At 38.2% G+C, this 27,341-nt stretch overlaps 1 protein-coding gene across 6 annotated transcripts; it reads right to left on the minus strand.

Annotated features, from left to right (window-relative positions):
- Window positions 1-4,242: 4,242 nt before the first annotated feature.
- syt2b (synaptotagmin IIb) lies at window positions 4,243-27,341 on the minus strand. Of its 6 annotated transcripts, none has more exons than XM_026307337.1 (11): window positions 25,709-27,341; window positions 25,541-25,574; window positions 24,418-24,512; window positions 10,297-10,525; window positions 10,038-10,198; window positions 7,778-7,909; window positions 7,202-7,369; window positions 6,518-6,685; window positions 5,611-5,728; window positions 4,972-5,105; window positions 4,243-4,844 (listed from the first exon to the last, which is right to left on the minus strand). In XM_026307337.1, the coding sequence occupies exons 4-11, from the start codon at window positions 10,499-10,501 to the stop codon at window positions 4,629-4,631; spliced, it is 1,302 nt and encodes a 433-aa protein (XP_026163122.1). In that variant the 5' UTR covers window positions 10,502-10,525; window positions 24,418-24,512; window positions 25,541-25,574; window positions 25,709-27,341; the 3' UTR covers window positions 4,243-4,628. The 6 variants fall into 6 exon arrangements, with proteins under 6 accessions (XP_026163122.1, XP_026163125.1, XP_026163119.1 ...); XM_026307340.1 differs by having other exon boundaries at window positions 7,778-7,900; window positions 24,430-24,512; window positions 25,541-25,604; XM_026307334.1 differs by having other exon boundaries at window positions 24,430-24,512; window positions 25,541-25,604.

The raw sequence follows: 27,341 nt of genomic DNA on the forward strand, positions 1-27,341 counted from the left end.
CTGCTTTTTGCCTATGCAGTGTTCAGTTTTACATCAGGTCCAAAATTTCTCCTCAGTATACTCTATTTACACTTTCACAGACAGAAAAAACATTGAATTACATTTTATACATTTTATATTGTATATTCCTTAAAGATTTCTGTATAAAGACAAATTCCAACATGAACAGTTCTAATGTGTTTACATTGTCCTGGAGTCAACCTTTCATAAAACTGGATAATCATATCAAGGATATCCCTACATTCATAAATGGACAAAATATTGTATGTATTTCCACTGAGGTATTGCCATGGGAACTGCAACATTTGGTCCGTTCCATATGCAGACAAAGGTAGTCGGCTCTGCTCTGTCACTAACAACAGATGATGGACGAGCTGTATTTCTCAGGAATGTGGGAGCATCATGATTTAAGAGATTTACCTTGAAGTTTATGTCACAAATGACAGAATTTTCCTTTTAACCTGCACTATAAGAACAATAAGATGATAAGCTGGTCTCAGAATGCCTTATAACTGTCAACGCCAAAGCCAAATCAGATTTCCGTTATTAACTCATTATCTTTATATAATTGGCTTTATACCATCTCTTTTTTAAAGATAAGGAATGATTAACAATACAATCTTACCTCATCAGCTTAGTGGAGATTTTGATCATACTGTATATACAAATAGACCTAAAATTTTTATTTTCTATTTTGTGTGTGTGTGTCTAGGTGCACATTTTTACAGATGCATATGGAATACACACTCTTCATTTAAACACTCAATATAACACAAACCCTCAGTGAAACATCCTCCCTAATCAAACTGCATATTGCATCAGTGTGCTGCTCAATACTACTTTCTAGTATTTCTTTAATCTTGTATATGATGCCACCCACTGACCACAAGTGGAAAGACATCCTCTTATTCCATTTACACGCCACACAGGACAGTGCTACGTAAAATGCCTTTATTTCCTATGATTACTTTTTGACAACACACATATGTCCTGATCACATTGTGTTTTATGGTTCCCTTGAGTCCTTCAGTGCTACACAGAGTGATAGATGAGTACATGTTTTTTTTTGTTGTTGTTGGTTTTTTTTTTTTTTGTATTTTAGTTTCCTCTTTTGCTGGAAAACATGGATTTTGTAAGTAAAGAAATCATGCAATTCACAAAAAGGCACAACTATTGACACAACACTATGACAAGACAAAAATATGAATCAGATTCAAGCAGTTTTCTTGTCTGTGTAGCTGGGTACTTGAATGCATGAATGTATACACCGATCATCAGTACTTTGGCTGATCTGTATCATGGCTATGTTCACATAAGAAAAACCACTGAAATAGCAGGTTGGCAGTATTGCATTGTACATGTTGCTCTGCACTGTTTGGGTCTGATCTGTGCTCAACACAGCTTATGGAACCCAGGAAGACAGGGATTTTGTTGTCCGCGTTGCAGAGAAGTAACACACTCATAGTTCATTGCAAGAACACTAACAAACAATCACACATGAGACAGCACAATCTTAAGGTGCTCATAAGCAGATGAGGGTGAGCTGACCCCACTAAAAGATGACACTCACTGTAGCAATGATGTGCTGCCTTTGTACAGTAAGATCTGAACCTTATCACCACACTGTGGAAATTAATCTTCAAGTCAATATTAAAAACGGAAAGTGTGTCTGTCTTCTTCTAAATCCCCTGAACAGAAGAGACATAATAACATTAGACTCATGATGATTAGAATTATTCCTCATCATACACTATATTATAAGCAATGGCTTATCTAACATTGAATGACACAATTGATAAAAGCAGATGGGGAAACAAATCCACACATTAGGAATGTCATGTTGACACAGCATTGGTATTGGTGGAGCGTACACAAATGACACCAGCTCATCCCATTGCAATCCATTAATTAAACTGGGTTTTTACTCATAAAGTGACATTTGTAATGAAAAGATGATTTTTTGATAATCAGAATGTAGCTACACATAACAAGTGCATCAATAATATGCAGTAACAATATTTCACAGAATTAACTCAGTAAAGCAATAAAACTAACAAAATAAAGTTTATTGTATATGCATATTGCTAACTTCAATTATTTCCTATGTTTAATTAGACATGGGAACATGCTTATTTGGAAAGCAATAAGATGAAGAAGGGCAATTTAATGAAGTACAGAAGGAAAGGGGGGCTACAAGTTGATTATGTTAGATTAACTAAGATTTCACACATGTCTGGCAGGAGTACATGAAGGAAACACTTAAGGTACATTGATTAAAAAACTAAGGAGCTGGCAAATATTCTCCTATTTTTGAAATATAAACAGCTTACTGGTCAGCAACCAGCACATATTGTATAGTTGCAAGTAGAAATGAAAAATAATTACATGACTTTACTATACTTTAACACACTTTAGCACAAACAAACATTGTCAGAAAATGTTCCATCAGTCATGCAGTATTATGGCAAACTAAGTGCATTTTCACTTATGACACACAAAGCAAACCTACTTTTTATTCCAGGCATTAAAAGAGCCTGTGAACCGTAACGTGGCTTATTCAGACATACGTTTGAGTCCCATTCAACAAAAATACGTACACTTCGTAGTCAGCACATACTGTTTTTTTTCCAGTTTATTATCAAAAAGGACACAGAACACAAACACACATATGCAATGTAATTATGGTTCTTCTTTAAAACATGCTACTATTTACATCATCTTGTGAATACATGCTGTAGCCTATTAACAAATTTGTGCAATGTATAATGTTAACAATAGGAAGAAGTACTGTGGCTGCACCAATCAGTGTGCTGCTGTTTACCCTTAGAGTCATTTTTGTTTCTGGTAGCAATTTGGAACTAAGGAAAGGTGCAATAATTTGAATTTTATAAGAGAATGCACATCTGTTTTGGCTGTGCAACCACTACCATATACTTGTTATTGAAATATAAATACCGCAGAAATTTTAAAATTTATATTTTACTTTGAAATTTTTTTTTCTAAAATTATGTAATTTGCATTCTTCTCTTCTTGAAATTTCTAGGCAGTCGGGCCTTACTCGACAGTTTAATCACTTCTGTGAAAATAAATATATTTTGAATCAGCATCACATGAAGCAGTCTGACTTTTCCAGGTAGAATTTTTCATTCTAGGTTTTATCTGTGATGAAGTTATAATACCATTCCGTTGCAGCACTTTGGTTCCAGGTTTACAAAGCTTGTGGCTGACGGGTGAACAATCGAAACAACATGAAAATACTGCGAGGCATGATACATGCTCAATTCTGCAGCTCTAAGTAGTTAAAGCAAATGGTTCTGGATTCGTATGTGTATCTATTTTGTATTATATGTCTGATGTAGCACTTGCTGTGTTAAGATCTTACAAACCTGCGTTTTGTACTTGATTTCACCTTCTGTTAACAAGTACAGCTACATCTTACATTTCTAATTCTGTTCTCTATAAAAACATCTTGTCTTTGACAGAAATGCTCAATGCTGTTTCATCAGAAACTACTAAGTATTTAAGTGGACCACCACGTGTTGGGTAAACTACAACATTCATCAAAGAAAGACATATATTCAGTTTAATGGATCAAAATGAAATGAGTTAGATGGCACTGTTTTAGGGAGGCAACAGCATAAATCAATAGTCATTTTTTTAGTTTTGAAAATCATTGTTAAGCTTTCTTGTATCCTTACTTTGTCCATGAGTAAGTAAGGTTTTACATCCAAGTGGTCAACACAGATAAAGAGAAATTTCAGATGGCACGGTCACAGTGTCCCTTCCTACTTCTGAATGCTATTAACTAGACAAAAAGTTTCTTTCTAAAATAAACAATGAAGCCTACTGTATTTCATATCAGGAAAGGCACCCTTGTATTCACATCCTACATTAGATCTGAGAGCTGTTTGTGGACCCTAAAATGCATAGAAGGTGCCTGTGTGGCAACATAAAACAAGCAACAAATCTCAGATAACTGTGTAATCCCTGCCATACTGTATACCACTGTACTGCATGTATCTCCTCAAATATGAGCTGCTAAAATGAAGACAGATTACTCATATAAACTACTGCAACATGGACCGCTGCACTTATCAACCTCAACCTTATCCATTCTCCATTTTATCTTTTTGCATTAATACCTCTATGCAGGAAATAACCCAATACTACAGTACTTTCTATTGTTAAGTTATAGCACATTTATTAGCAAGATACAATACTATGTGTGTTGAATGCAGAGCGCGGGGGGGGGGGGGGGGGGTAAGTAAAGCATGCTCTATAAACTAAACTAAAGCTTTATTTCCAGCATTGGCCTTCCTTCAGATTTTGACTCAGCACCCTAAGAATCAGTTTCTATGTTTCTTCAAATGAAAGACAGACCAAAAGTCAACCATTCAAGAACCCAATAACTCCTATGCCACCTTCTCAGCATACACTACTGTATGAAATCAGATGCTTGAAAAGAGCTTTTTATGACTTAACCATGAATGAGCTGATATTTTAAGGTGTCTCTTTTTTGCTGAGCAGGTTTCATGACAAGAAGTCATGTTTTAAGTCATGGGTTTCATGCAAAATAGGGATTGGGGTTGGATTTCTGAGTTAGTGCACTAGCTGGTTGGTGGAGCATGTTACTTCTTTGCAGCCAAGGCTGCCAGCTGACCATCAATTTCCTCCTCGGGTTGCAACGGATGCCACTGGGCAATGGGGCGGCGTGGATTGGCCAACATGTCGGACCAGTGCTTCAGACCTAAGCCAGTTGCTTTGCTGCCCACAAAGATTTTTCCGATGGCGTCATTCTTACCGATCTTGTCATAATCAAATACTGTGACTGCCACCAAGATTTTCTAAGTAGGGAATAGATGAAAATTTAGATTTTTTTGCGTTACTATGACATCATTAAAATATGAGTGAGTTTTAAAATACATCTTAAAAGAAAAAGAAGTCATACAGTAGATTTGACATGTACTGTACCTGCATCTGCTCTAGGGGGATTTCAAAACTGAAGGATTCATTATAATAGGGGTTTAAGGTGTTCTTCTTCACTGTGGTTTTCTTTTTCTTCAGACGCTTACCCCCTTGCAGCAGCTGAATCTTTACATAGGGATCTGTAAAGCACATCGATATGATCAGCAACAAAGACAATGAACATAAGTGTTTGTAACAGAATTTATAGCTGTCTTATGTTCCTATAGTGTTTTTCCTACATTTAAATTTTCTGTAGTAATTTATCCTCCTTCCATCATCCTTCTATGCATTTGGACCAGGAGAATTATAATTGTGAACTCCATTTCCCAAGTGCACTTGCATGACAAGCACAGGTGTGTTTTGATATTTAATTAAAACCTGACCCTGACAAATACCCACAATTCCTCAAAGCTAATTCCTCTGTATGTATCTTTAAATGTACTAGTGTGTACAGACCATATTTTTTTAATTTTTCCAGCTTACATTGGAATATTATGCATCTGGAACACATTTGTCTATAACAAAATAATCATACACAAAGACAAATTGAAGGCTAAGCTTCTCAGCAGTACCAAAGTCACTAAAAATGCATGAAAGTGAATTATGTTTGTATTTGTATTTCTAACTTTGAACAGATTTTTCTACCAGATAATCCACAGGCATCCATTTTCTTCAGGTTCTTTGCTTCCAAAATGCAGACAGTGAGCTTCCCGGCAGTGGGGACGTAACGGAGGGAGATGCAAATGTCTCCAAGTTTCTCAGGCTGGGCAGTCAGCACAGAGGAAAAGTGACAGAAATTACAAGCACATATGCTCATCAGAAAGTGCCAACAAATTACAAATTGTATGATAAACTTATAGAAAACACCCTCAGCTGTTGTATGAATCATAAATTATATTTTTATGCAAAAAGTAATGCTTTTTTATCCATTTGGCAACATTGTCAGTCAGCTTGTTTAGAATTGCATACATAAAACATATCTCAGTGCCATTATATATAGAACCATTCTATATAGACACACAATGTTATCAAAATACATTTCAGAATTCTTACTGCACTGCTGTAAGAAGTAAAACAATTATTTGGTCAATGTTTTGTAAAGTTAGTTACTATTTATTGATCAATAAACTGATCAATTATCCCTGAAAGACTAAGGCTACTATTTCTCTATATAGAATATTTTACATAATGCCAACAAATCCCATAAACAGTGCATTGTTTGGGGTTTATTTTCAGATGCTGCCTGATACATATCTGGTGTGCAAGTGAGCACTTACAGCATATTAATGTCAAACTCAAGATAAACTATAGTGCCCATGTTTATTGTAATGAAGGAATATGGCAAATTTAAATAATTTCAGATCTATGAAATACAGGAGAATAATCATATCAGGCTTTTAAAACATAGCGTGTCACTGCAAGGAAAATCAATCCCTTGTTTGACTTGGTCTTTTGATGGGATTTGTTGACAGTACCAGAGTAGTAAGTATAGAATATCAGTAGACTTATACTTTTAAAGCTTAATATATATCAGGTTAATTCTTAACAGCACCTCCTCTTGATCTGCGCTCTCCAGATCCCGCCACTCCTCGATTGGACGCCCAAGGTCAATAGTGTTCATGGGAAGCTTCACCTCTCCAATGACATCATGCTTGGAAAATCGGTCGTAGTCATAAACAGACATAACCAGGGTCTTCCCACCAAGCTCCTCATAGGGCACCTGATCACAAACACAGGATTATGACATTTAAAACCTTGATATTTTATGTTCCTGTTAGTGATTATATGACTATTAAATTGAATTATATCCTTAAATCAGAAATGAAAAAGATACTGTAGAAGAGAGGTACAGCTGACGCACATTAGTTTTAATATGTTCAGATGTTGTTTTGCCATGTGCTCGTGCAATTTTCTGCACAAATTTGCAGACATGCAGAATGTCTCGATTGACCCAGAGACACTTGGAAAGACTCTTTGGGGCTTATTAGTCAGGACTAAAAAGAACAGCATGGAAACTGCAAAGTCCAAAGAGAATACACACCTTTAGAAACCTGACAAGACACACCCAGTCCATAAAGGACACCCAGCCAGTCAGGATGATTTTTAACCATCCATGCGTGTTTGATGTATGCCTCAGAAGAGTGTGCACACCTTTTTATATCAGATATTGTAATGGCAGACATTGTATCTTTAGTATTTTGTCATTACACACGTATGCAAGACTTGAAACACTTGCCTTGAATACAAAAGTCTCATTGAAGACAGGGTTCAGTGTTTTCTTGTGCACTTTGGTGTCAAACTTCTTCTTCTTATCCGGGAAGAGAAGCACTTTAACGTAAGGATCGGAGGTTCCACCTGAGTCCATGGACATGAGGTCAGCAGCTTGAAGGATGCCAATTGTAAGCTGTGTACCGAGGAGACGGCAGGATGTTGAGGACAGGAGCCATGAAAAAAAAACATTTTATTGAGCAAAAATCCAAAGCTTATATAATTTTTCAGTTGCGCCAGGTTCACTGCCTCAGACTGGTTATATAACATCATCTGACATCTTAAACCTTGCAATCAATCACCACAAATTTCTTGCTGTGACTGGTGACATACTGAATGACAGATAGTGTCTTCAAAGTCACACAATGTCACAATAATGAGACTTAAAAAAGGCTATTCTTCAAAGAAAAATATCAGAAATGTACAATCTGCCAAAGCCTTATACGTCGTTGATATTGTTTCCGGTGTTTACAAAATAATCACATGCCTTCTAAAGCTTTAAAGCAGGTATAACGTCATGCATTTACATGTGACAACCACACACCTTTGTATTTTCAAAGTCATAATCTATAGAGTATTGCAGTTTCCCCAATTTCTCTTGTTCTTTCTCCTCTTCTTCTTTCTCCTCCTCTGTCAGCCCGGTTTCTCCCTCATCATCATCATCATCCTGGTGTTTCTGTGTTGTGATGGTAACAAAACAAGAAAGAGCGTTAAACATCAGGGGATGACAGGTTCAGACTATAGGACTCCCTACAACAGCCAGCATGCCACAGACACTGGAACTCCAGGAGTTTTTACATGGGAGATACATGTTTTGGTTACTGCTTACCTGCACAGCACCTGATGATAATAACCAGGGACTTATCATTTACAAAGGGATAAATATCTATTGGTAATACAGAAATGCATGTTTATACTTTTAAGAATTCTGCACACCTTGTCTCCAGCATTTTTAGATTATTGGGCAATTCCTTCGACATGCTTGTGCAGTTCAGTGACAGCCAGAGTCAGTGGAGGCATTGCATGCTAGTTCCACTAAGAGGGGTATTAATTCAACAATTGTGAAATGAAATCAGATATTAGCACAGTTCTGTTGTTTGTCAAAGGACTCATTTTCAACAGCTTTGATTTCACCAAATGAACAAACAGATTGTTTCTATAAAAACCCCTAAGGAACTAGCTCACAACAGCTAATGCCGGTGCATATTAAATGATAAAAGGCAAATAAGATATCAGGGCAAGGAGATGGCTTTCAAACAATTTATTGCTTTTCAGACTTTTAGGTTAATTAAAATGCATTGTTTTCAAACCCTACACTCGCAAGTTTTATATTTCAGGAATAAAATCCCATACTTTTTTAACCTGCATGCTTTATTTCAACTCTAAATTTATATGGCACCAAAAATGCCGCTCTTTTCAGCTCACTATTACTACAATAAATGGTCCAAGATTAAAGGGCACAGCCAGCTATTTGAATAATGTGGAGTTGTATTGTTAATACTGAAGTTAAATTTAAGCTTCATTGCATAAGCAACCTTGACTTTTAAATGATTTTATTGTTTTGGGTTTTTTTTGTTTTTTGGCCATCAAGTGTCTCCCCATTCTACCTCCTCCTTGAGTATTACAATCAAAAGGACAGATTTGCGAGTATTTAGCTCTTCATGCAGTTTTATCATCATCGGTTCCATGTCTCCCAAACAACCAACCATGCCCTTTACCACATGCATAGATTATTAGTGTTAAAGTGTCTTGCATATCATCTCTTTGTCCAATACTTTCCATATTGGTCTGAGTTACAATTACATTGTCCCAGGAACAATGTGTTAGATGGTTAGACTCTCCTCTCTGGGGTTTATGGAGCACATCATAGCTTTCCATTGTTACATTCTCAAGCTGTCATAACAAAAATAAAAATAAACTTGGGGAGACTAAAAAGAAAAAAAAGCAAAGGAAGCTACGACTTTCATTCCATGAAACCCCCCTCCGCCCCGGGGGCCAGAGCGCATCACCGTGAGCTGTCCACCTACCGTAGAGTGGGAGTCCACCACAGTCAAGAAACACGAGGCACACACAAGACAGACACAAAGCGGGGGGAAAAAAGGAGGAGAGCAGAGAGAGGAAGAGATTCAACTCACAAGACACCAAACGCACTACAAAAAGAGAGAAAGTTGACACCACCACCAAAATTAAGATGAGAAATGACATGCTTGTTTTTGGCTGGGGACAATAAATTCATATTATGGACAGTAACTGATTGCGTTAATTAACTGTCACTGGAGCACAAGGCAACCTATTGTAATGCTTCCTGATTAGCCCTTATATTAATCTCCAGCTTATCTAACATTTATCTTCTGCTTTACTTACTTTACTTTACTTCTAAATATTGTGGCATTATCCCCTTATCCATTATCTCTAATTACAGATACAACTTCTTGTGCTTGGGACTTTTCAAAAGAAACTTTGCGTCTCACAGTGCTCATTATTCTTTGCCACCTTCTCACAAAGTGTGTCATTTTTCACCACGGGTCACAATGGGATACGGCACACATTTAAACGACCAACAACAACACCAAGAACACCAACTGAATAGAGGGGAAGAGAGCTCTCCTTGTGTCTTCTACGGCCTTGGCTAAAAGAGCTGCTGGTAAAAGATCAAATTTGGTTAGCTACAGGCATATATAAATTAGTGGAAGTTATAAATAATAACAAAAAAAGTAAATAATTAAAGGTATTGTGGAAGAGAAGAGGCAAATCATCACCCAAAACATCCAGTTTCAACTTGTGGGAAACATGAGGCGGCATACCTCACCACCCTGCATGTTCTTCATGTTGAAGCCATCCTTGCCCTTCTTCCCTTTCTTGTTCTTCTTCTTCTTGCAGCAGCATTTTTTGATTATGCAGAAGCAGCAGGTGAGGATAAGCAACGCGGCCACCACAGCAATTGCAATTAGAGCCCATGGTGGCACTATCATTTTCAAAAGAAAAGAAAGAGATTGAAGAGTAACTTTTCGCTGTCAATAAAGAGCATTTGTCTCAGAGGGAACGCATTGCAAGGCTGCTTACATGGGATTTTGTCAATTTCATTCAAGAATTTGCTCTTGATTTCTTCAAACATGTCATTCTTGTTGATCTCTGTGTTGTTGGAGCCAGAGGTGTCAGGCACAGAGGTGGAGATGACAGCTGGAGTAGGAGCCATGGTCACGGTGGTGGCACCGGTGGGCTCAGCGGCCGCCACGGCCTGTGGCCTTCTGAACAAGTTGAACTTCATTGTCACAGACTAGGCGCAGCGTCCCTGAGACAAAAAAATCAGACAGAGATTGAGTCTAAACAACAGTAAGAACAATAACAAATACGGAGTGTCTTCATCTAAGGGATGAGATAAAGAAATGAATCATCCCTATTATCGAATTACAGACGATTACAGACTTAAATAATGATTTTTTAGCTTAAAATCATTGGAATTTAATGAATATAAAGACAATATGTAATATGAGTGGTCCTTTGGGAGAAGACTTCAATGATGTGTAGAAATTTTAGACCAGGAAGATTTAATAGTGAAACAGTTGTGTGATAGATTAGCAGATCCACAGTTTTGATAAATGTGAGTTCCAGCTGATTTAATGTGGGAAATGTTCCAATTTTCTGCTTCATTAGAACTTGAAGAATGTTGCTTTGGCAGAACAAGGTTTGAGGTCGTCAACTTAGGACCTAGGCACCTTTCTACAATTTTTCTGATATTTCAGACTAAATAATTCATTGATGGAAAGAAAGAAAGGCAAGATATGAGTCATGGAAATAATCAATAGCTTCAGCCCAACCTAACTGCTTTTCAAGTCAGCAAGAATTTCTTAACCTCCACTGTTTTCAAATGCTTTTTCCAAGTTCAAGAATGAACTTTAAACCTCAGGTATTTAAGCCAGCATAAATGATATATCCTTGTCCTTCTTAGATGCCTGAAAAAAAATAATTAATCTTGACATCTACAGCTCCACAGCATAAACCTGGGCAAAATCATGTGTTATAATCTAAAGCCCATTCAAATATTGTTATTCTACTACTTTAATAGACCACAAATGAAAGTAAAGTAAAATTATCCCATTTGTTTGAGAGATGAGATCAGGAGCCGCAATAAAGACACTCAACATTGTGAAAGATGGCCAGATATAAAAACAGACAATCTGGGAGTCATCACAATCAACTATGTGCACTCTTAGTGAAGGATTAAACAGATATTGGTTACGTGAATAAGCACAATTTCTCAACTGAGAATTCTCAAATGATCTAAAAGCCATAACAGTTTAGACTGAACACATCCATTATGCTGATGATGTGACAGTGTGCTGTCTGGGTGAAGAATGAACAGAAATCCCACTCTGAACACAATCATCTACAGAACAGAAGGGAAACCCAGAAAAATACCTGAAATAAAGCAGGTCTCCCTGAAACAGATAGGGAGGCAGGACAGTTCTTAATAGTTCAGGGACTAGGAGAGAAGATTGGAACTGCTATAGTGGTATCTGCCTTCTGTTAAATATAAAGCTAGTTAACTGAGTCTAGCTAAAAGCTACCACATCAGTCGTAGACTGAGTGGGTGTCGGGTGAGAGCAAGGAAGTGAAAAGATGATGTGGATGCAAATTTATGCTACGCTAAGCTAACTGGCCTCTATTTCTAGTTTACAGTACAGAAATAAATTATAATAATTATCAATCTTCCCTTTGAAGTTCACAAAAAGAAAACACACAATTTCTTAAATACATTGAATTGTTTGTTTAACTCCCCCCTGATACCATGACTGCTCTCGATTTGAGCTGGTCTTTCTGCATGAAATGAAATTATTCCTTTATGGGTTGGGTGAATTTTAAACAGTTTGTTGTCTGCTTAGAGTCAGAGTCTGAATGAAACATAGATGGCAAGTGTCAATAATATTCTCATTAGTTTCAGTCCTAAAGCAGAATAAACTAAACTCTAATGCTAAAATTAAATAATAAAGCTGCCATCTACTGTAAATCAGTCCCACAACAAATCAGAGGCTAATAAAACAGTCTCACTGCAATAATGCCCCGTTTTTATCCTCTGGAAATTCAATACACCACAAAAAACTTACAAGATCAATTTACATCCCAGCCTCGAATGAGAACATTTATTGTCCCTGTGCTCTTTGCATAACTATGAGTAACACCAGCACCTTATTAGCATTTGCTGAATGTGAAGGTGTTAATACTCTTGTCATAATGAGGCTTGCTATCACAAAATGGAAAAAGATTCCACAAATAACTGGAAACATTTGACAACTGTAGCATCAATTCGCTTCGATTAAGTGAGAATCAAGGCTTTATAATTTAGTGTGCACAAAAAACATTTATCCTTCTTTTGGTTGTCATTTATTTATTCAGCAGAAATATTTGGAGCACAAAATCAGTTTAAATTCTATTGGCAAGAATATTTTTACTGCAGTACAATGCATTTCTGGGAACTGACTGTTTGACGAGTATTACTGTATTTTCAGTATTAAACACTGAGGTTCAAATGTATGAATTTATGCTGCCATGCACCTCACCAGCGCAACATAATGATAAAGAATAACTGGCAACTTGACAACCTTGTTCACCCATTCTGCAGCTATAGTGTCTCGATATGTTTTTGCTTCAGTGTGAAGAATTCTAAGGAGAGATGTGTTTTGCAGAAAAGGTCATAAAATGAATACATTTTCAAGCAAGCCAAGCACAGACAGCATTATATGACTCAATCTTTTGACTCCTTATTAGCTTTATATCACTCCTACAACTGTTAAGCAACTGCTGTGTGCTGTAGATAGGCTTATAGCATTAACAGATAGGCTTATAACATTAAAAAAGAAAATGAAACTACCATGCATACAAGATTGAACAAATTGCGTGCATGTGTATGAGTGTGTGTGTAGGAGTATGTGTGTGTGTATCATTACAGCACTCCAAATGTTTAAAACTATCCTGAGGATTTTTATTTTATGTCACTACAAAAACACTAAAAGAAAATGATCTGTCTCAGTTTAAAGAACAGACAATTTATTTGTATCCACATGGACAACAACTGAGTGCAGGGTTCATAGTTCACGAGTCAAATCAGGAAGATATATAGTGAAGCTTTCGCTGTAGAGGTATTGTTATCTAAATAAACTCACAATGAATGTGAGGATTCCTGTTTCCTTAAATAACAGTGAGCCAGCAGACTTCAAACTTCTCCGTCAGCATCTGGCAAACACCATCATGACGCAACCTTATCTTCATGAACTCACAGGCCACAGATCAATAAGTATTTCATTCCAACATGTGTTTTTTCATGACATTAAATCCTTTTTCTTATATCAGTAGGTTGGGTTTGTGGTCAGCTGCACAACGTTTAAATACACTAGAGTATAGGCCCATATACTGTGGGCCAGCAGATCATTGTTGCTAAGCAATTCTGACAGTGTGTATCAGCTATCCAAAATTGCCCACAACCCGCCTATAGCCGAGGTGACCAGACAATCAAATAAACAATTGGCTTAAAGCCAGTCTCAAGTCATTTCATGAACGGTGGGATCGGGTATGACGTGAATGCAGAGTGCTATGGCTCAGCTGTGATGTATGATGATTAAAGTTTTAGCTGCAACAGGGGTCCCTCCCAAAAGATTAACAAGAAATCATCATCTGTAACACCTCTGATGAATCTGCAGCTATACTAAACCAAAATTCAGAACCATTCCTGCTTTCCCGAGCACACTAACACCTTAACTTCCATAACTTAGCATATGCTTTCTGTTTGCATTGAAATGAGCAGTGATGAGGACAGTTGCTTAAAAAAAAAAGCTATTTCCACTGCCCCCCACCCCCTTCTTGTATTAGCCTAGTGTTTACCTGTGTGCCATTAGCACTCAATCCTTATCTGCCTTTGATTTCTGCAGCTGATCACTGACCAGCATCAAACAGCCACAGAAAAGGCACTGACACATCCTGAGTCACTCAGGTAATACAGTCACAGTGCAATAGGTGATAAAGTCACAGTATAATAGGTTATTACCACTCACTGAGTTTAGAAATCAATGTTGAAGTTGTATGTTTTGATTATATTTATGTCACATAAGTGAACTGTAATTTAAAAGATCTTCAAAATAAAACTCACCAGTCAGATGTAGTCTTCTCCTTCACAAGGTGGCCCATCCAATATCAATAACTGTTTGGGCTACAGTTCCTCACAGCTGTGGCAACATAGCCTCATCTCTCCTATAAGCGGAGACTGCAGTCTCCTCACTTCTCTCCTCACTGCAGCACTACACCCCTCCTCCTCGCCCCCCCCCCCCCTTTCAACACACACCATCTCCCCAGTTTTCCACCCTCCCGTCACATACCTCTCTGCTCCTTTCCCATCTCTCCCTCAGCGTACTCATACACACAGCCTCTCTACCTTTTTCTCTCCATCGACCCCCCCCAGCCTCATTTGAGATGCTGCTCACACAACTGATTGCAGCATGCCGCTCTTTGGTCTATCATTGGAGGGCAGTCGCAACAGATCAATATGCATAAGCAATGGTATGCGGGCCGTTTGAATAAAGCCTTAATTTGCACAGATAGCGATGCATTAAAGCAAGGTAGAGGTTGCTCAGGTAGACAAACAGCTGACAATCTATAAGGGTGCGCTCATTTTACCACATCAGCTCCACAAATGGCATTATACTGAGGTCATAAAAATAATTGGATCCCAGCAACTGATCTCAGGAGTGTGATATAATCCTCTATAGGATTCCCTGCTTGTTAAACCCATTCAGAACAAACAAGTGAAACCAAGAATGACTAGACCAACTTGTCTGCCTTTCACTGATTCCTCTGGAGGCTCATCTGTAATGACTGCAAGTGAGCAGATTGTGAAACATCTTCTCTGGTTATACAAACAAAAATGCAGCCCACTGTGTCAGGTAAAAAAATGTAAACTTATGAAATGATAATGGCAACAAAGGCAATGGAAAGGTACAGAAATATTAAAAATCAGGGTTAAAAACTGTAAGTGTTCATAGTTTGGTATTAAAATAATTTTGCATTATAATCTGCGGTTACTTCTGTACATATTTGAGTGTTTTTCAATTCCAGCATTCAGTATTTTCCTTGGCTATGTCCTGAAATCCTTTTTCCCTGCTTGCTGTCCTTGGGGAAATACCATACTGTGCACTCATATTCAGCTAGCAGATGTCAGGAGCTGATGTGAGGTGGCTTCTCTCACTGTTGGTTCCACTTGTGATGTGCTACTTCTGCCAGAAGGGGGCAGAGATCTCAAACAAAATTGCTGCATCACAGCAACAAATTGCCAAATTACACCAAGGGGATATTTATCTTCAGTGTTTTCCACAAATGTGTTTTCATCTGTGAAATGCATTTATCAAGAAAGTGACTCACACTACTTTGTGCAAAACTGTTCAAGATCACCAAGGTCTTCTGCTGAAAGAGGACTGGATATTTGAACATTTCTCTTTTATCAGATTATTTGGGAACATAGTAAGTGACCCAGTCTTAACTTAAAGTTTAAAAATTCACATTCGCAGGTAATCATTGAGCAGAGTAAGGTGGGTGTTAGGGAACTTCAGAAGAAGATTCAACACTACCTTAACAGCAGCAGGAATCGGTGATAAACTTTAAACGTATTCAGAACATTTGGGGATATATTTGTCTCTTGAGAAGACTGTTGCCACTTTATGTTAAAACAAAGCTGGGGCCAGGAAGCTGATAGCTTAGCTTATCATAAACACTGAAAACTGTGAGAAACAGTTTTGCTGACTCTCACCAGAGGTTATGTAAACCAGCATTGCATTGTGTTTGTTCAACGCATGACAACCTACATTAGTTGTGACAAGATAATAGCCTGGCACCACTCTCCATGAATCTGCATCTTGACATTTTTACTCTGTGAGAAATAAATGTGATATAACAAGTGAAATAATGAGCTTGAGAGGTGCAGGTGGATTTCGTGTCACTATTGGAGAGAGCCAGGTGAGCTAAAGAATTAGCTGTTTCCAGTTTCATATCTAATCTACAGACACGAGAGTAATATCAAAATGATCTCATTCAACTCTCGGCAAGAACGCAAATATGTGTAGTTTCTAAATTGTCAAAGTAATTCATTCAATTATTTAGTTGTCTCTGTTTCCTTTATGACTTAGCAGTTTGATTTTCTCTGAATTTCCTGCTAACCTCACTGCTAAAGGCTTCAGCATTGTCAGCATAGAGTGACAGAGAGACCTGGAAACCAAAAAGAGACAGTGTGGTAAAAGTAATTCCTCAGGCCATTAAACACAGCTTTACTGCTTTACTCTAGATGTTAGGGTCAGCATGGTGGGCTGTTAGGGGGTTTGAAACCTGTGCAATTCACTGATCTCTGCTGCTTTCTCAATGGAAAATTCCTACATTCAGTAACATCTTCATCAGTGGCATTTCATGTTAAGTATATAGCAGCACTCGCTGTAAATCTATATTGTCAGTAGAGCCAACTTGGCAAAAACAACTTAATTTACTCAAAGGTAGATTTAGCACACAGTAAATTCAGCCTTCATTCTGAAATAAATTGCACAGAGGAAAAACGAAGAAAATGTAAATGGCAGAGAGCCAAAGCAAACTCAAGAGAAACTCAATGCATATCAGATACAAAACTAATGCAGACAAATATTTTGAGTGAAATTATATCTTAGTTTGCTCTGTAAAGATTTTCTATTATTTTGACCAATATAAATAGATTTCTGTCCATGTTTCTTCAATATGCCTAATACATTTTAGACAGACTGGATCTTTTTCCATGACTCTTAACTAACAATATAACATAGCAAAATACATAACAAATAACAACATAAGATAAATCACTAAACAAAAAGCAACAATATTTAATCAGGAAAATGATTTTGCCTGCAAATTCCTCCTGCCAAGTTGATGTGTTTATCAGGTTTAAAATGTTTTAACAAAGTAGCTGTTTATTTTATTTCAAACAACTTTCACTTTAGTATAATAAATATTTGGGTTATTTTACTTATCTGGGCTCTGTACAATTACTACATACAGCTGGAATGACCCAATTTCCAGACATGAATGAAGTTCACTTTATCTCATAATTTTATGAGATAAAGATAAAATAATAGCTGGGTCTGAGGTTTGTATCTGTATGCCCTTACAGGAGTAGCTCAAAAACATGTCTTTGAGTCTTTTAATTATTTCCTGTTTAATCTGTTTTTAAAATAACAATGTATTAACTCTCTGATAGGTGTCATCATAGTGATGAACCTACAGAGAACCATCTTTCAACTTTAGAGTTAATTACACTGTTTGTGTTTTCAGCTGCAGCAGGCAGCTGTTGTTAGTCAGTAAGCTCTGATATACAGATTGTACACACTGCTCATTACCAAATGACAAACAGATGTGGTTGACTGGTAAGTGTAGTGGTGCATTTAGCATCTAAAAAGAAAAGTATTTACTATATCAGATAGTACAGACCATTTGTTTTTATTATACTATTTATATATATTTTTATATTAGCGAGCATGATTTCCAGAGGCATTTGCAAGAAAATTAACCCAAGATGGTAAAAAAAACATAGAAATAATAATAAAAAAAGATAAAAACAATAATCATTAGTCGAATAATAAGTTTGTCAGTAAAATAGAAATGTGGCTAATGTAATGTTACAGATTTCTGGAAATATTTGTTTATCTTCTATCTAATTGGTTACCATAGCTGACCTAGTTTGATAAATCAGTAGTCAGCAGCTTTGGCGTCTAACTGTTTTGTGCAAGGTCACAATGCAGCTGCAGCATCAACCAAAGCAGTAGCATGATTAGTTAAATTGGACTCCCAGTGCATTGTGGGATCCTCTAGCTCATCCCTGGTTCTCCTATTCCATCAGAGCATATGTGAATGAATGAATAAACCTTTAGTGCGCTCTCTACCCGTCAACAGATGAGTCAGGCCTGAAGACTGCACTGCACTGGGACATTGATAAGAGCAACACAACCACTATCATAGCCCCAGATAATGAACATATGTACAGGACAGCTGGTCCCAGTGTGTGCTGGTGCTGGGACATTTTGGTTGATTTGTCTCCTCTGAGGAATCAGTGATGATGTGGAAAAGACTGCACCCTCTCAGCTCCTGCAGGGAGTGCTGCAATGCAGGGGTGTAAGCACTTTGTAGAAAGCAGTTTGTCAACTACCCACACTTTTTGTCCATTTTTTTCTATTATGCTACTGTCTCCAGATCTCACCCTCAATGTGCATCTCTCTGTGTGTGTCTCTCTCACTCTCGCTCTCTCCCTCTGTTTCTTTAACACACACACACACACACACACACACACACACACACACACACACACACACACACACACACACACACACACACACACACCCTCACACATTTAAAGAACTGGTTGTACTCTGGTCACTTGTTACTGCAGCAAAGACAGTGGTAAACAGAAAGCACCATATGGTTGTAATTGGCTCTGTGTATCATTTGCAGTGTTCGGAGGTCTTGGAAGTAGCAGTTGGTCAACAAGGTCACAGCATGTATCTGTTCCTATGTGTGTGTCTGTAAACACTCGGTGGATTTTTTATGGAGTGTGTTGAGTGGGGGGATGGCTGTTGAAAAGAACTTGTATTTTGACAACTTTTCACTCTGACTTGCTGGTTTGCTAATCCCATGCTATCAGTCTGCTATGACAACTCGGTGTTCTGAGTCAGTATCTTAATCACCCTTATCTCACCCCTCACTCACTCACATTTTGGGTTAGGTTAGAAAACTTTAATAATGTGTTGCATTGGCTATCGTTTTATTAAAACTGCTTCCTGTTCAAAGGCACTGCCTTTGGGCTTATATTTACTAGGTCCTACAAATTCCAAATAGGAAATGTAAAAATGCATACAAAGTCTAAGGAAGTAAAATTCTGCAACAAGAGGATTTAGGGGATGCAGATAGGCTACTTTTTACCTAACTAAATAATTAGCCAGATTTTTAAAATATACAACTACATTTAAATCTGTATCTTTTTTTTGTTTGTAGCCTACAGTACCTTCATACACTGAAAGCATTAGTGATTTAACACTGAGCTATCCTGGTGTTGTATGTCAAATCACTTTGGAGGGTCATATATGGCTTTCCAAAATTAGAGTAAAATTTTTTCACAACAGATTTGAGATAGCACAAATGAAAAAAGTAACAATGGCTCAGTTTCACTTTAAGGTCCAGTCCAACCACACAGGCATTTAGACCTCATGTTGTTGGCCGAAGAGTTGGACTGGGAATTATTTGAGTCTGCAAACGACATGTTCCAATAAGATGATGAAGTGTTATTTTGTCCCGCCTATCAGTTGTGACAAACCTGACAGTAAAGTGAACGATGCAAATCAAGTCCTGTCTGTGTACATTAACCCAGTCCTGAGATTAGATCTACTCAGGCAAAGTAGGTGACACCTGTCTGGGTATAGGCTCACTTGTTTGTCTTTAAGTTTTTGAGAAAACTGCAATGTCTTTTTTTTATACTTGTGTGAATTCCTCACCATACATTAAGTTATTGCAAATATGATGTCCACACACTTTACCCTTTACCCCTTTAGTCAAAATATAAACTGTCACGTCAAAAAATTGTTTTGATTGGCCTGAAAACCTAAAATGTAAAGGAAAAAACAACAATGCATAGAAATCTGCCATTCTGTATTTGCATGTGTCATGACAGAAAACAAAACACACACCAGAGAACACAGATTTGTCCGTTCCAGTACAGTCACTACTAATTCAACTCATTTAGCTGCAAATATTCTGTCATTCACTGAATGAAAATGGAAAAATTTTGCTCTTTTGAGTTGATGGTGATGATCCTTCAACTGCTGACTGATGTCTCACTCATCTGTGATCAGAGAAATTGACATTTTTTTGTTTCTGAGGGGCCTGTCTGACACTTTGTTCTCATTTTCAGCCTTTCCTTAAACACTATAAACAAAAATGAACCAGTCATGAGAATTAAAATCATCCTAACAACTAATAAACATACAGATATATACATCTGCACAGTTTGTTCCTTTTTTATTTATAATGCTGGGGTGTGAGCAGCAGAGAGGGAGACAATGACATTTAGACACAGATAAGGTATAAAAGAAGATGGAAGGAAAGCATCTTTCCAGTAGTGAAGGGTGTGTTGCTCAACTGCACAGATCTAGGGCAACATGATGGAGTAGTAATGAGTAAAGAGAAGCCAGAAGGGACACAAGTTCAGTAAGTAATTATCTCATCCTTCCTGCACTGACTTCCTACATTTTCTCTTCTTTTCCTTTGCCCTCAAAACCATTTCAGATTTCATCCCAGACTTTTGCTAATTAAGCAGTGAGCAGTCATTTTCCTACTAGGCTACTTTTCTGTATTTTTTAACTAATACACAGAATATGGTTAAATTTAGAAGGAAAAACTTTTAATGCTGTATTACTCAAGTCTCTTCTCCAAATGCCAACAATGAATACAGATGCCAGATGTTCTGGCATCTTCGATTTTCTGCTCCAGCACTTTTTCAGATCTGTCAAGGGCTTTTTGCTGGGAGAGGGGACAAGGGAAGACAAATCAGCACCATTAAGTAATTCATCTGGTCTGTATTCTGCATCAACCCACAAACCACAGAAATCACTTCTTTGTTTTTGTTGTTTAATGTAATTAGTTACAATTTAAGATTCTTTACTATGTGTATTTCCTGAATAGGCAGGGATAATAAAGCTTGCTGTACTGATTGTTATGAAGCCTTTGCATTCAGTCAGAGCTGAGCATGCAGTACCCAGCATGGACAGTAGAGAGTGCTGTACATACACTCTTTACACTCCTACTCAGGGGTTAAGTGATATCAGTAAAATGACTCTCTATTGATGCTATAGCTTCTGAGAGACATACAGCATGTATGACATGAAAGTCATCCCTCATATAGTATATATTTTACTTCTTAATGTATGCCAACACTGTATATTTACAGGATTTGTTCTTTTCTCCTGTATTAATCATCTCTCTATCCTTCAGATTCATCTTGTAGCCCTTTGTAGGGGGCACAGCCTCCAGCTTTGGGGCTCAACTATCAAACCACACATACATCTAGCTCTACATGTAACTACAACAGTGAACTATTACTGAGCACAAGGGCTATTTTATGCATGCACAGAATTTTATTTTTCATATCGTATGTATTATATTTGTAATATTTGTGTGATTTTACTGAAGCAAGACCTTGAATCTTGGAGTATTTTACATTATTGTATTGGCAGCTTTACCTACAGTGTCTCACCACTGACAACTAGCTGACTCAAAAGCTGATGGAACTGCTGTTAATTTTAATAAAATAAAAATTGAATTTCCCCTTGGGGATTAATAAAGTACTACTTCTTCTTCTTTTTCTTCAAAGGCCATTGAGTGGTGTGACAACACATACACTAACAGTACAGACTAACCCACTGCATATTGTTGCTCAACCTGATCCTTAAACATGAATTCTTTACTGGAGCACTCACAATTGATTTTCTGAGAAGTATTGATCTTCCTCAGCAGAACACTTCAAAGGCCGGGCTGAAACGGTCACTAGCATTAACTCAGTCATGCTTATATTCTGATGCAATGGGTTACTTCTTAAGTACCAAGGCAATAGATCATGTAATTTAATTATCATGATAGTAATACATTTAATCATTCATCTATTCTCATGAGCAATAGTAACACAAAACAGTAACAGTGTTTGCTGTAAAACTAAAAATGAAGTGAAAGATCGTACGATGTTCTGAGGTGAACTTTATAATTAGGTGTTTTCTGGGGGTGAGTCACAAACAGTGATTATGTTCAAATAAGTGACAATGTGATTCACTGTTAAAATAAACATATTTGATTTGTGCAGCTTTAAAATTTAAAATGCCTTTTAACCTGCCCGCCCATCGAAGCCCTTCTCCCTTCATCCTGGATTACTGATCAGTACAGTCACATACTGTCGACAAACTACAAAGTCAACTGTGTGCCGATATTTTCTCATTTAAGCTACTTCAGCTCCTATGCTTCACGATTCAACAGATGTGTATTACACATTTCTTGCCTTTCCATCCCCTCTTGCTGTTTCTGCCCTCTCTAATGTGGATTTGGCTTGCTGCATCTTTTCTGCCTATTCCCCGAGGGCCTCCAAAGATTTAGCATTGACATTTGTTGTTTTCATTTTTGTGAGACACTAGCTCATCACAAAAAGCTCAGTCTTGGCCAGCATTTAATGTTTTTTTTTTTAAATTGTGTTCCTCAATGTCTCGATGCAGTTTAGACAAAAAGGGCCAGAGGTTCAATACTAGGGAGAAGTATTGATACACTTCGTCTTAGTTGAGCTTCAAAATGAACCCAGTCTATTGCATCCTCAGGGAGAGAAGTGTTGTACTGATAGCATTGACAGAAAACGCACTGCAGCACCTGCAAAGACACAGGTTCAGCAAGTTTCACAGGGAAGCTCTCAAAGCTTACAAAACATCTCCACTGACAGTATTGTCTGTGAAAGCTGTCAAAATGTCTCAACACAACAACAGCATCAAATTTTGTATCTGGCACTACTGTCTATATATATTGTAGGAGTAATGAATCAGGCATACGCTGCACACACAGCCCTGCATGTAGAGTAGAAAATGAAAAGCATCACAAGTGCACTTCATGTACAATAATACACCTGGCTGCCTGTGAGAGATTATGTGAATTGAGTGAGGCCAGGATTATAAAATGAAGTGCAGAATCCCACTTCATGAACCATAAAACAGCTCAAGCCGTGCACACCTTGTCAGAAGAAGCTCTAATGTGAACACTCAAAGGGGCTGAGGCCTTCTGACCTTCAACAACCGAGTACAACAGCAAGGAAACATGTAATTTTCTGAATTAGTCAACAATTACCAAGAAAGTGAATATGTATTATTGTTACATACAGTGACATACTATGTTGTGGCCTACTAACCTTGAGTTCAGGAAGCTGTACAGGCTCAGAATAAAAAGGTGCACAGGCTCAGGATAAGAAAGTTAAAGTGCCTTTGACAGCATGCCAACCACAATAAAATAACAACTACACTCAAACTAGTAGCTCTGTGAGACTACATGGGTACATTATTGCTTTGAGCTAAATGCTAATGTGCTAACATGCTCCCAATGGCAGAGCAAACAGAGGCTAATGGTAATGTCATTAGTTTTGTGGGTATCTGGTCATAAACAGAAGGCGTGGACAAACTGGAACTTTGACCTGATGAAAACACAGGACATCTGCAAGCACGTCATGAGTATGAAACAGCCTGTCTGCTAAGACATTTCATTTAAAAACCAGTAATGTGAGCCTCATGTGGCACTAGAGGAAAAGTTGGGAAATTACCAGCAGCACTGTGACACATTGTCTGGAAAAGATGATTTGTCTGTACCAAATTTTACAGTATAGCCTTAGTTCTTTAGCACAGCCCAACATTGCCATCCTGCAGGCACACAGATAGTGTGGCTCAAAAACATTGGTGCTATTGGATGTCTGTCAAGGACACTTTATAAGTCTCTTAAAAAAGAACATCCAATAATATAATCTCATCTAAGAGATATAATGCTGACAGGCTGCAAAACTATATGACTAATGCTCTCTCAGTATACAGCCAAATGCTAATTCAGCATGAAAACACTAAATGCAAAATGATATTTTCTCTTTTTGTCATAGTTCAGCATTTTGTCAAATGGTTTAAAACAAACTTTACCTTTATTAAACTAGGATCTTTTTTTTTTTTTCAAGAAAATCTTCTCTTTCTTGTCAAAATGTTTTAAAATGTACTGTTACTGCATTGTTCATTCCTGATTAACCTAATGCACTGTCCGACCCATTTTAATTAGTCACATCAGCAGCCTAATTGTGACTGTCTTACCAGCTAATAAAAGACATAATAGAGGGGATTTATGATAGTGTTTTAAGTGGATATTGATAAATACAAAAGCTCAGTCAGCTCTCTTATTACTGTTCCATCACACATACTTGTCCTGTACTATTTCCTATTTTAAGGATATGTTACTTTTCACCTGCATCTACTGCAGCACAAAATGCACCAAAGCAAGCACACACACACACATTAAAGGACACAAAAGCTGTGTGTGTCAGCATGACTATGTATGTGTGAGTATAGACATACTGCAGCTACACACCCCTAGATTCACCTCTGCTGGTGCCAAAAGGAAGTCCTCATTTGGCACACACACTCAGGAGTGTCCCAGGCATGTACTCATAGCCCCCCTGCGGACTGAAGAAACCACTGCATCACGATCAGCACAGGAACACACTATAGCAACATAGGTTATTCATCCAGGTCTGGCTAACAGTAACGTGTTTCGTAATCACTGCAAGGAGAATATGCTACTTAAATGGTGAGAAAATTTAAAAGCTTGAAGCTGTGGTCTGTTGCACAAGCTAATCAGTGTCCATGAGAGGCCGAAATGCGCAACATTTCAATACACTTTAATAATAGCTTTCTCCAGCCATATCCCATCCCAGCCAAACAATCAATGAAGGAGATATTTGCCTATAAAGCACTTAAGAGAAAGGGAAACAACAAACACTGTATGAACCCTGGTTTAACAGTTACCAGAATGGCACAGATTCATCTGGGAGCTTTGCAGACTCGTGGGCCCTTCTCTCTTGCTGGCTCAGCAGATTTGACTTACATGCACTCCCCTCAGAGCTTTTACTACAGTAAACTGACTCTCATCATCCACCAAGAGACTGGCCTGCTCTTAAAAACGCCACAGTAAAGAAATATAGAGGGGGAACAAAAACTGAATCTTAAAACCAAGCTTTTTCAGGAAAATATTCACCTGTGTGTTAGAAATCAGCCATTCCAATCAATTTCTACACAGCTAGATTTTAATCAACCAATAAGAAGAATTTTCAGTCTTTGAACAGTGAAAAAACATCTGATCTGAAGTTCTACCCTCACACACGTTTGTTTTTATTATGTAACATTATACTGCAGCATTACATGATACTATGTACGTTTGCAGTACGCCGGGACACACTTCCACTCTGAAAGATTTGCAATTACTGTAATACACTCTCTGCATTAAAATAAAAGGCAACTGCAAAACACTAGTGCCGTCTGTTCTAATTACTCCTGAGCCATCTAGCCTCCCTTTCTCTCTCCGCAGAGCTTTTTTTTTTCCACATTCAGGCAGGACGTGTGTAATGAGGCTAGGTGCCTCTGTGACAACCTGGCATGCAGCAAAGTCTCAGTAACTGATGATGCTATTCTGGACAGAAAGGAAAACAGCTTACCTGGAAGAGAGATGTGCTGCCTTTTAAACAAGGACTGGAAGCAGAGAACAGGATCAGATATGCTCTTACAGGAAAAAAAAAAAAAAAAAATCTTAATCAGTACTTTGGTTCATCCCACTCTTAAAAAACATTACAAAACCTCCCAGTGCTGACAGGTCCCAGTTTCACCTCGGGGTGGTTTCTGTTCAAGAAGCTCCGTGACGGTCACAAACAGGACTTTTCTAGGCTCGAGGTGCTGATGAGGTGTACTCAGTTCAGGCAGAAAGGAGAGGAAACACTCACACAGATTAACATTGTTCTCACACACTGAAATCAGCACAAGCATCAGTCGGTGCAGTTCCACTGCTGTATTTCCCGGCACTCGTCGCTCATTGGCTGAAGAGCTACTCAATAAAAACCCTCCTTGTCATCAATTGGGAATGGGAGGGGGGCTAGATTTTCTGTGGCGCACTAACAACTGCGCTCCTCCTCTTTTCTCTCTTGCTCCATCACTTCCCCCCCCCAGTACAGGCAGACAAGGAGTGCTGAGCTTTGAGAATTAGATGCAGGAGGAAAGGGGGGAAGCATGAGTGGAGAAGGAGGGGAGTGCAAAAGGAGGAGATTCGAGTAGTGAAAGGAGAGGTGAAGATTGTAACCAGCAGTCTGCAGTGGCTCTCACAGAGCATGATTTTGGGTCCTGTGCCTCATACTGCAGGAACTCTGCAGGAACCCAAGTGCAGTGAGGTGCGAAGACCGGAAGATTTTGGGGAGGAGGGGGAGGATGGATTATGGGTCTGCTTGGCTGGTGTTGCTGCAGTATAGAAGCAGGCAGAACACAGATGGGAAGTTGCTGTTTCTGTTTCCAGCAGCAGTTGATGCTAAGCTCCAGCAGACTCTGCAGCAGCAACATAAAAAAAAAAAAAAAAACTATTTCTGCCTTAATATGTATCTGGTGAATAATTTTAACATGCAGAAGGTGGGATGAGCTGCAGAAGTGAGACAAATCACTGCTACCACCCCATTAAGGAGACACAGATCAAAGAGTCTTCCTGATTAAACAAAAAGTTTAAAAGTCAAGAAGGAGTGGTAGGTATGTTATAGCAGGATAAGAAAAAGCATCTAATGTAGCACAGCAGTGCCTACAGACAATCCAGTCAGTTTAATAAGTTGGCAGCTGAGGTTTTACCACAATTTATTTTAATTTGTGTCTGATGATATATAAGAAAAAATATTTAATTAAAGATCGGCTACATGTCTGAGCATTTGGTACAGTTTCTGCTGCTGTGATTTCATTTCCCTCCCACTTAACGATTCTGTGCCTTTATTTTAATTAAAGCCATTTAATGTGAAGTCTCATTCTGACAACTGAAATTAATGTAAAACCTGAATTTCTATCGTGGGCAGTTGGAGACAGCTGCATCACACTGCATCACACACCACTTCAACTGTCCTGCATTAGGCGAATGAAAAATGTCTCCAGACAGTCTAGCGTCTAGCCAGCTGATTTCGCAACACTGATAATGAAAAGCAATAGGACAATGGTGTGAGTGCCAGTTTCACCATTACACTTATTAAACTTCTGGGATTGTTGCCAGAACCTTTGCAGCAAATAGCAGCCAGGGTCCCTTCAAGGAGGACTCCGCGTTTCATTGACTTGGCATTACCAAGCTATCAAGCAGTGCCCAGTGCATTACCAATGATTAGACCAACAGCACCAGATGACTCAGAGATGCTGCATCACTACAGCATCCTGCCTTTTTATGAAGTTTCCATTTCATTGTGCATCTAATCATTTCCAACACAAATGCTCCCCTACACACCA

This window comes from Mastacembelus armatus, chromosome 5, assembly GCF_900324485.2.
Source record: "Mastacembelus armatus chromosome 5, fMasArm1.2, whole genome shotgun sequence".
Lineage (NCBI taxonomy): Eukaryota > Metazoa > Chordata > Actinopteri > Synbranchiformes > Mastacembelidae > Mastacembelus > Mastacembelus armatus.

Excerpts from the sequence above, each read along its gene's own strand:
- syt2b (XM_026307337.1), bottom strand. The coding sequence starts at position 10,501 with ATGAAGTTCAACTTGTTCAGAAGGCCACAGGCCGTGGCGGCCGCTGAG. Across the intron at positions 7,910-10,037 it reads AGAACATGCAGGGTGGTGAG|AAACACCAGGATGATGATGA; the intron begins GTATGCCGCCTC and ends ATCACAACACAG. Across the intron at positions 6,686-7,201 it reads ATGAGACTTTTGTATTCAAG|GTGCCCTATGAGGAGCTTGG; the intron begins GCAAGTGTTTCA and ends GTTTGTGATCAG.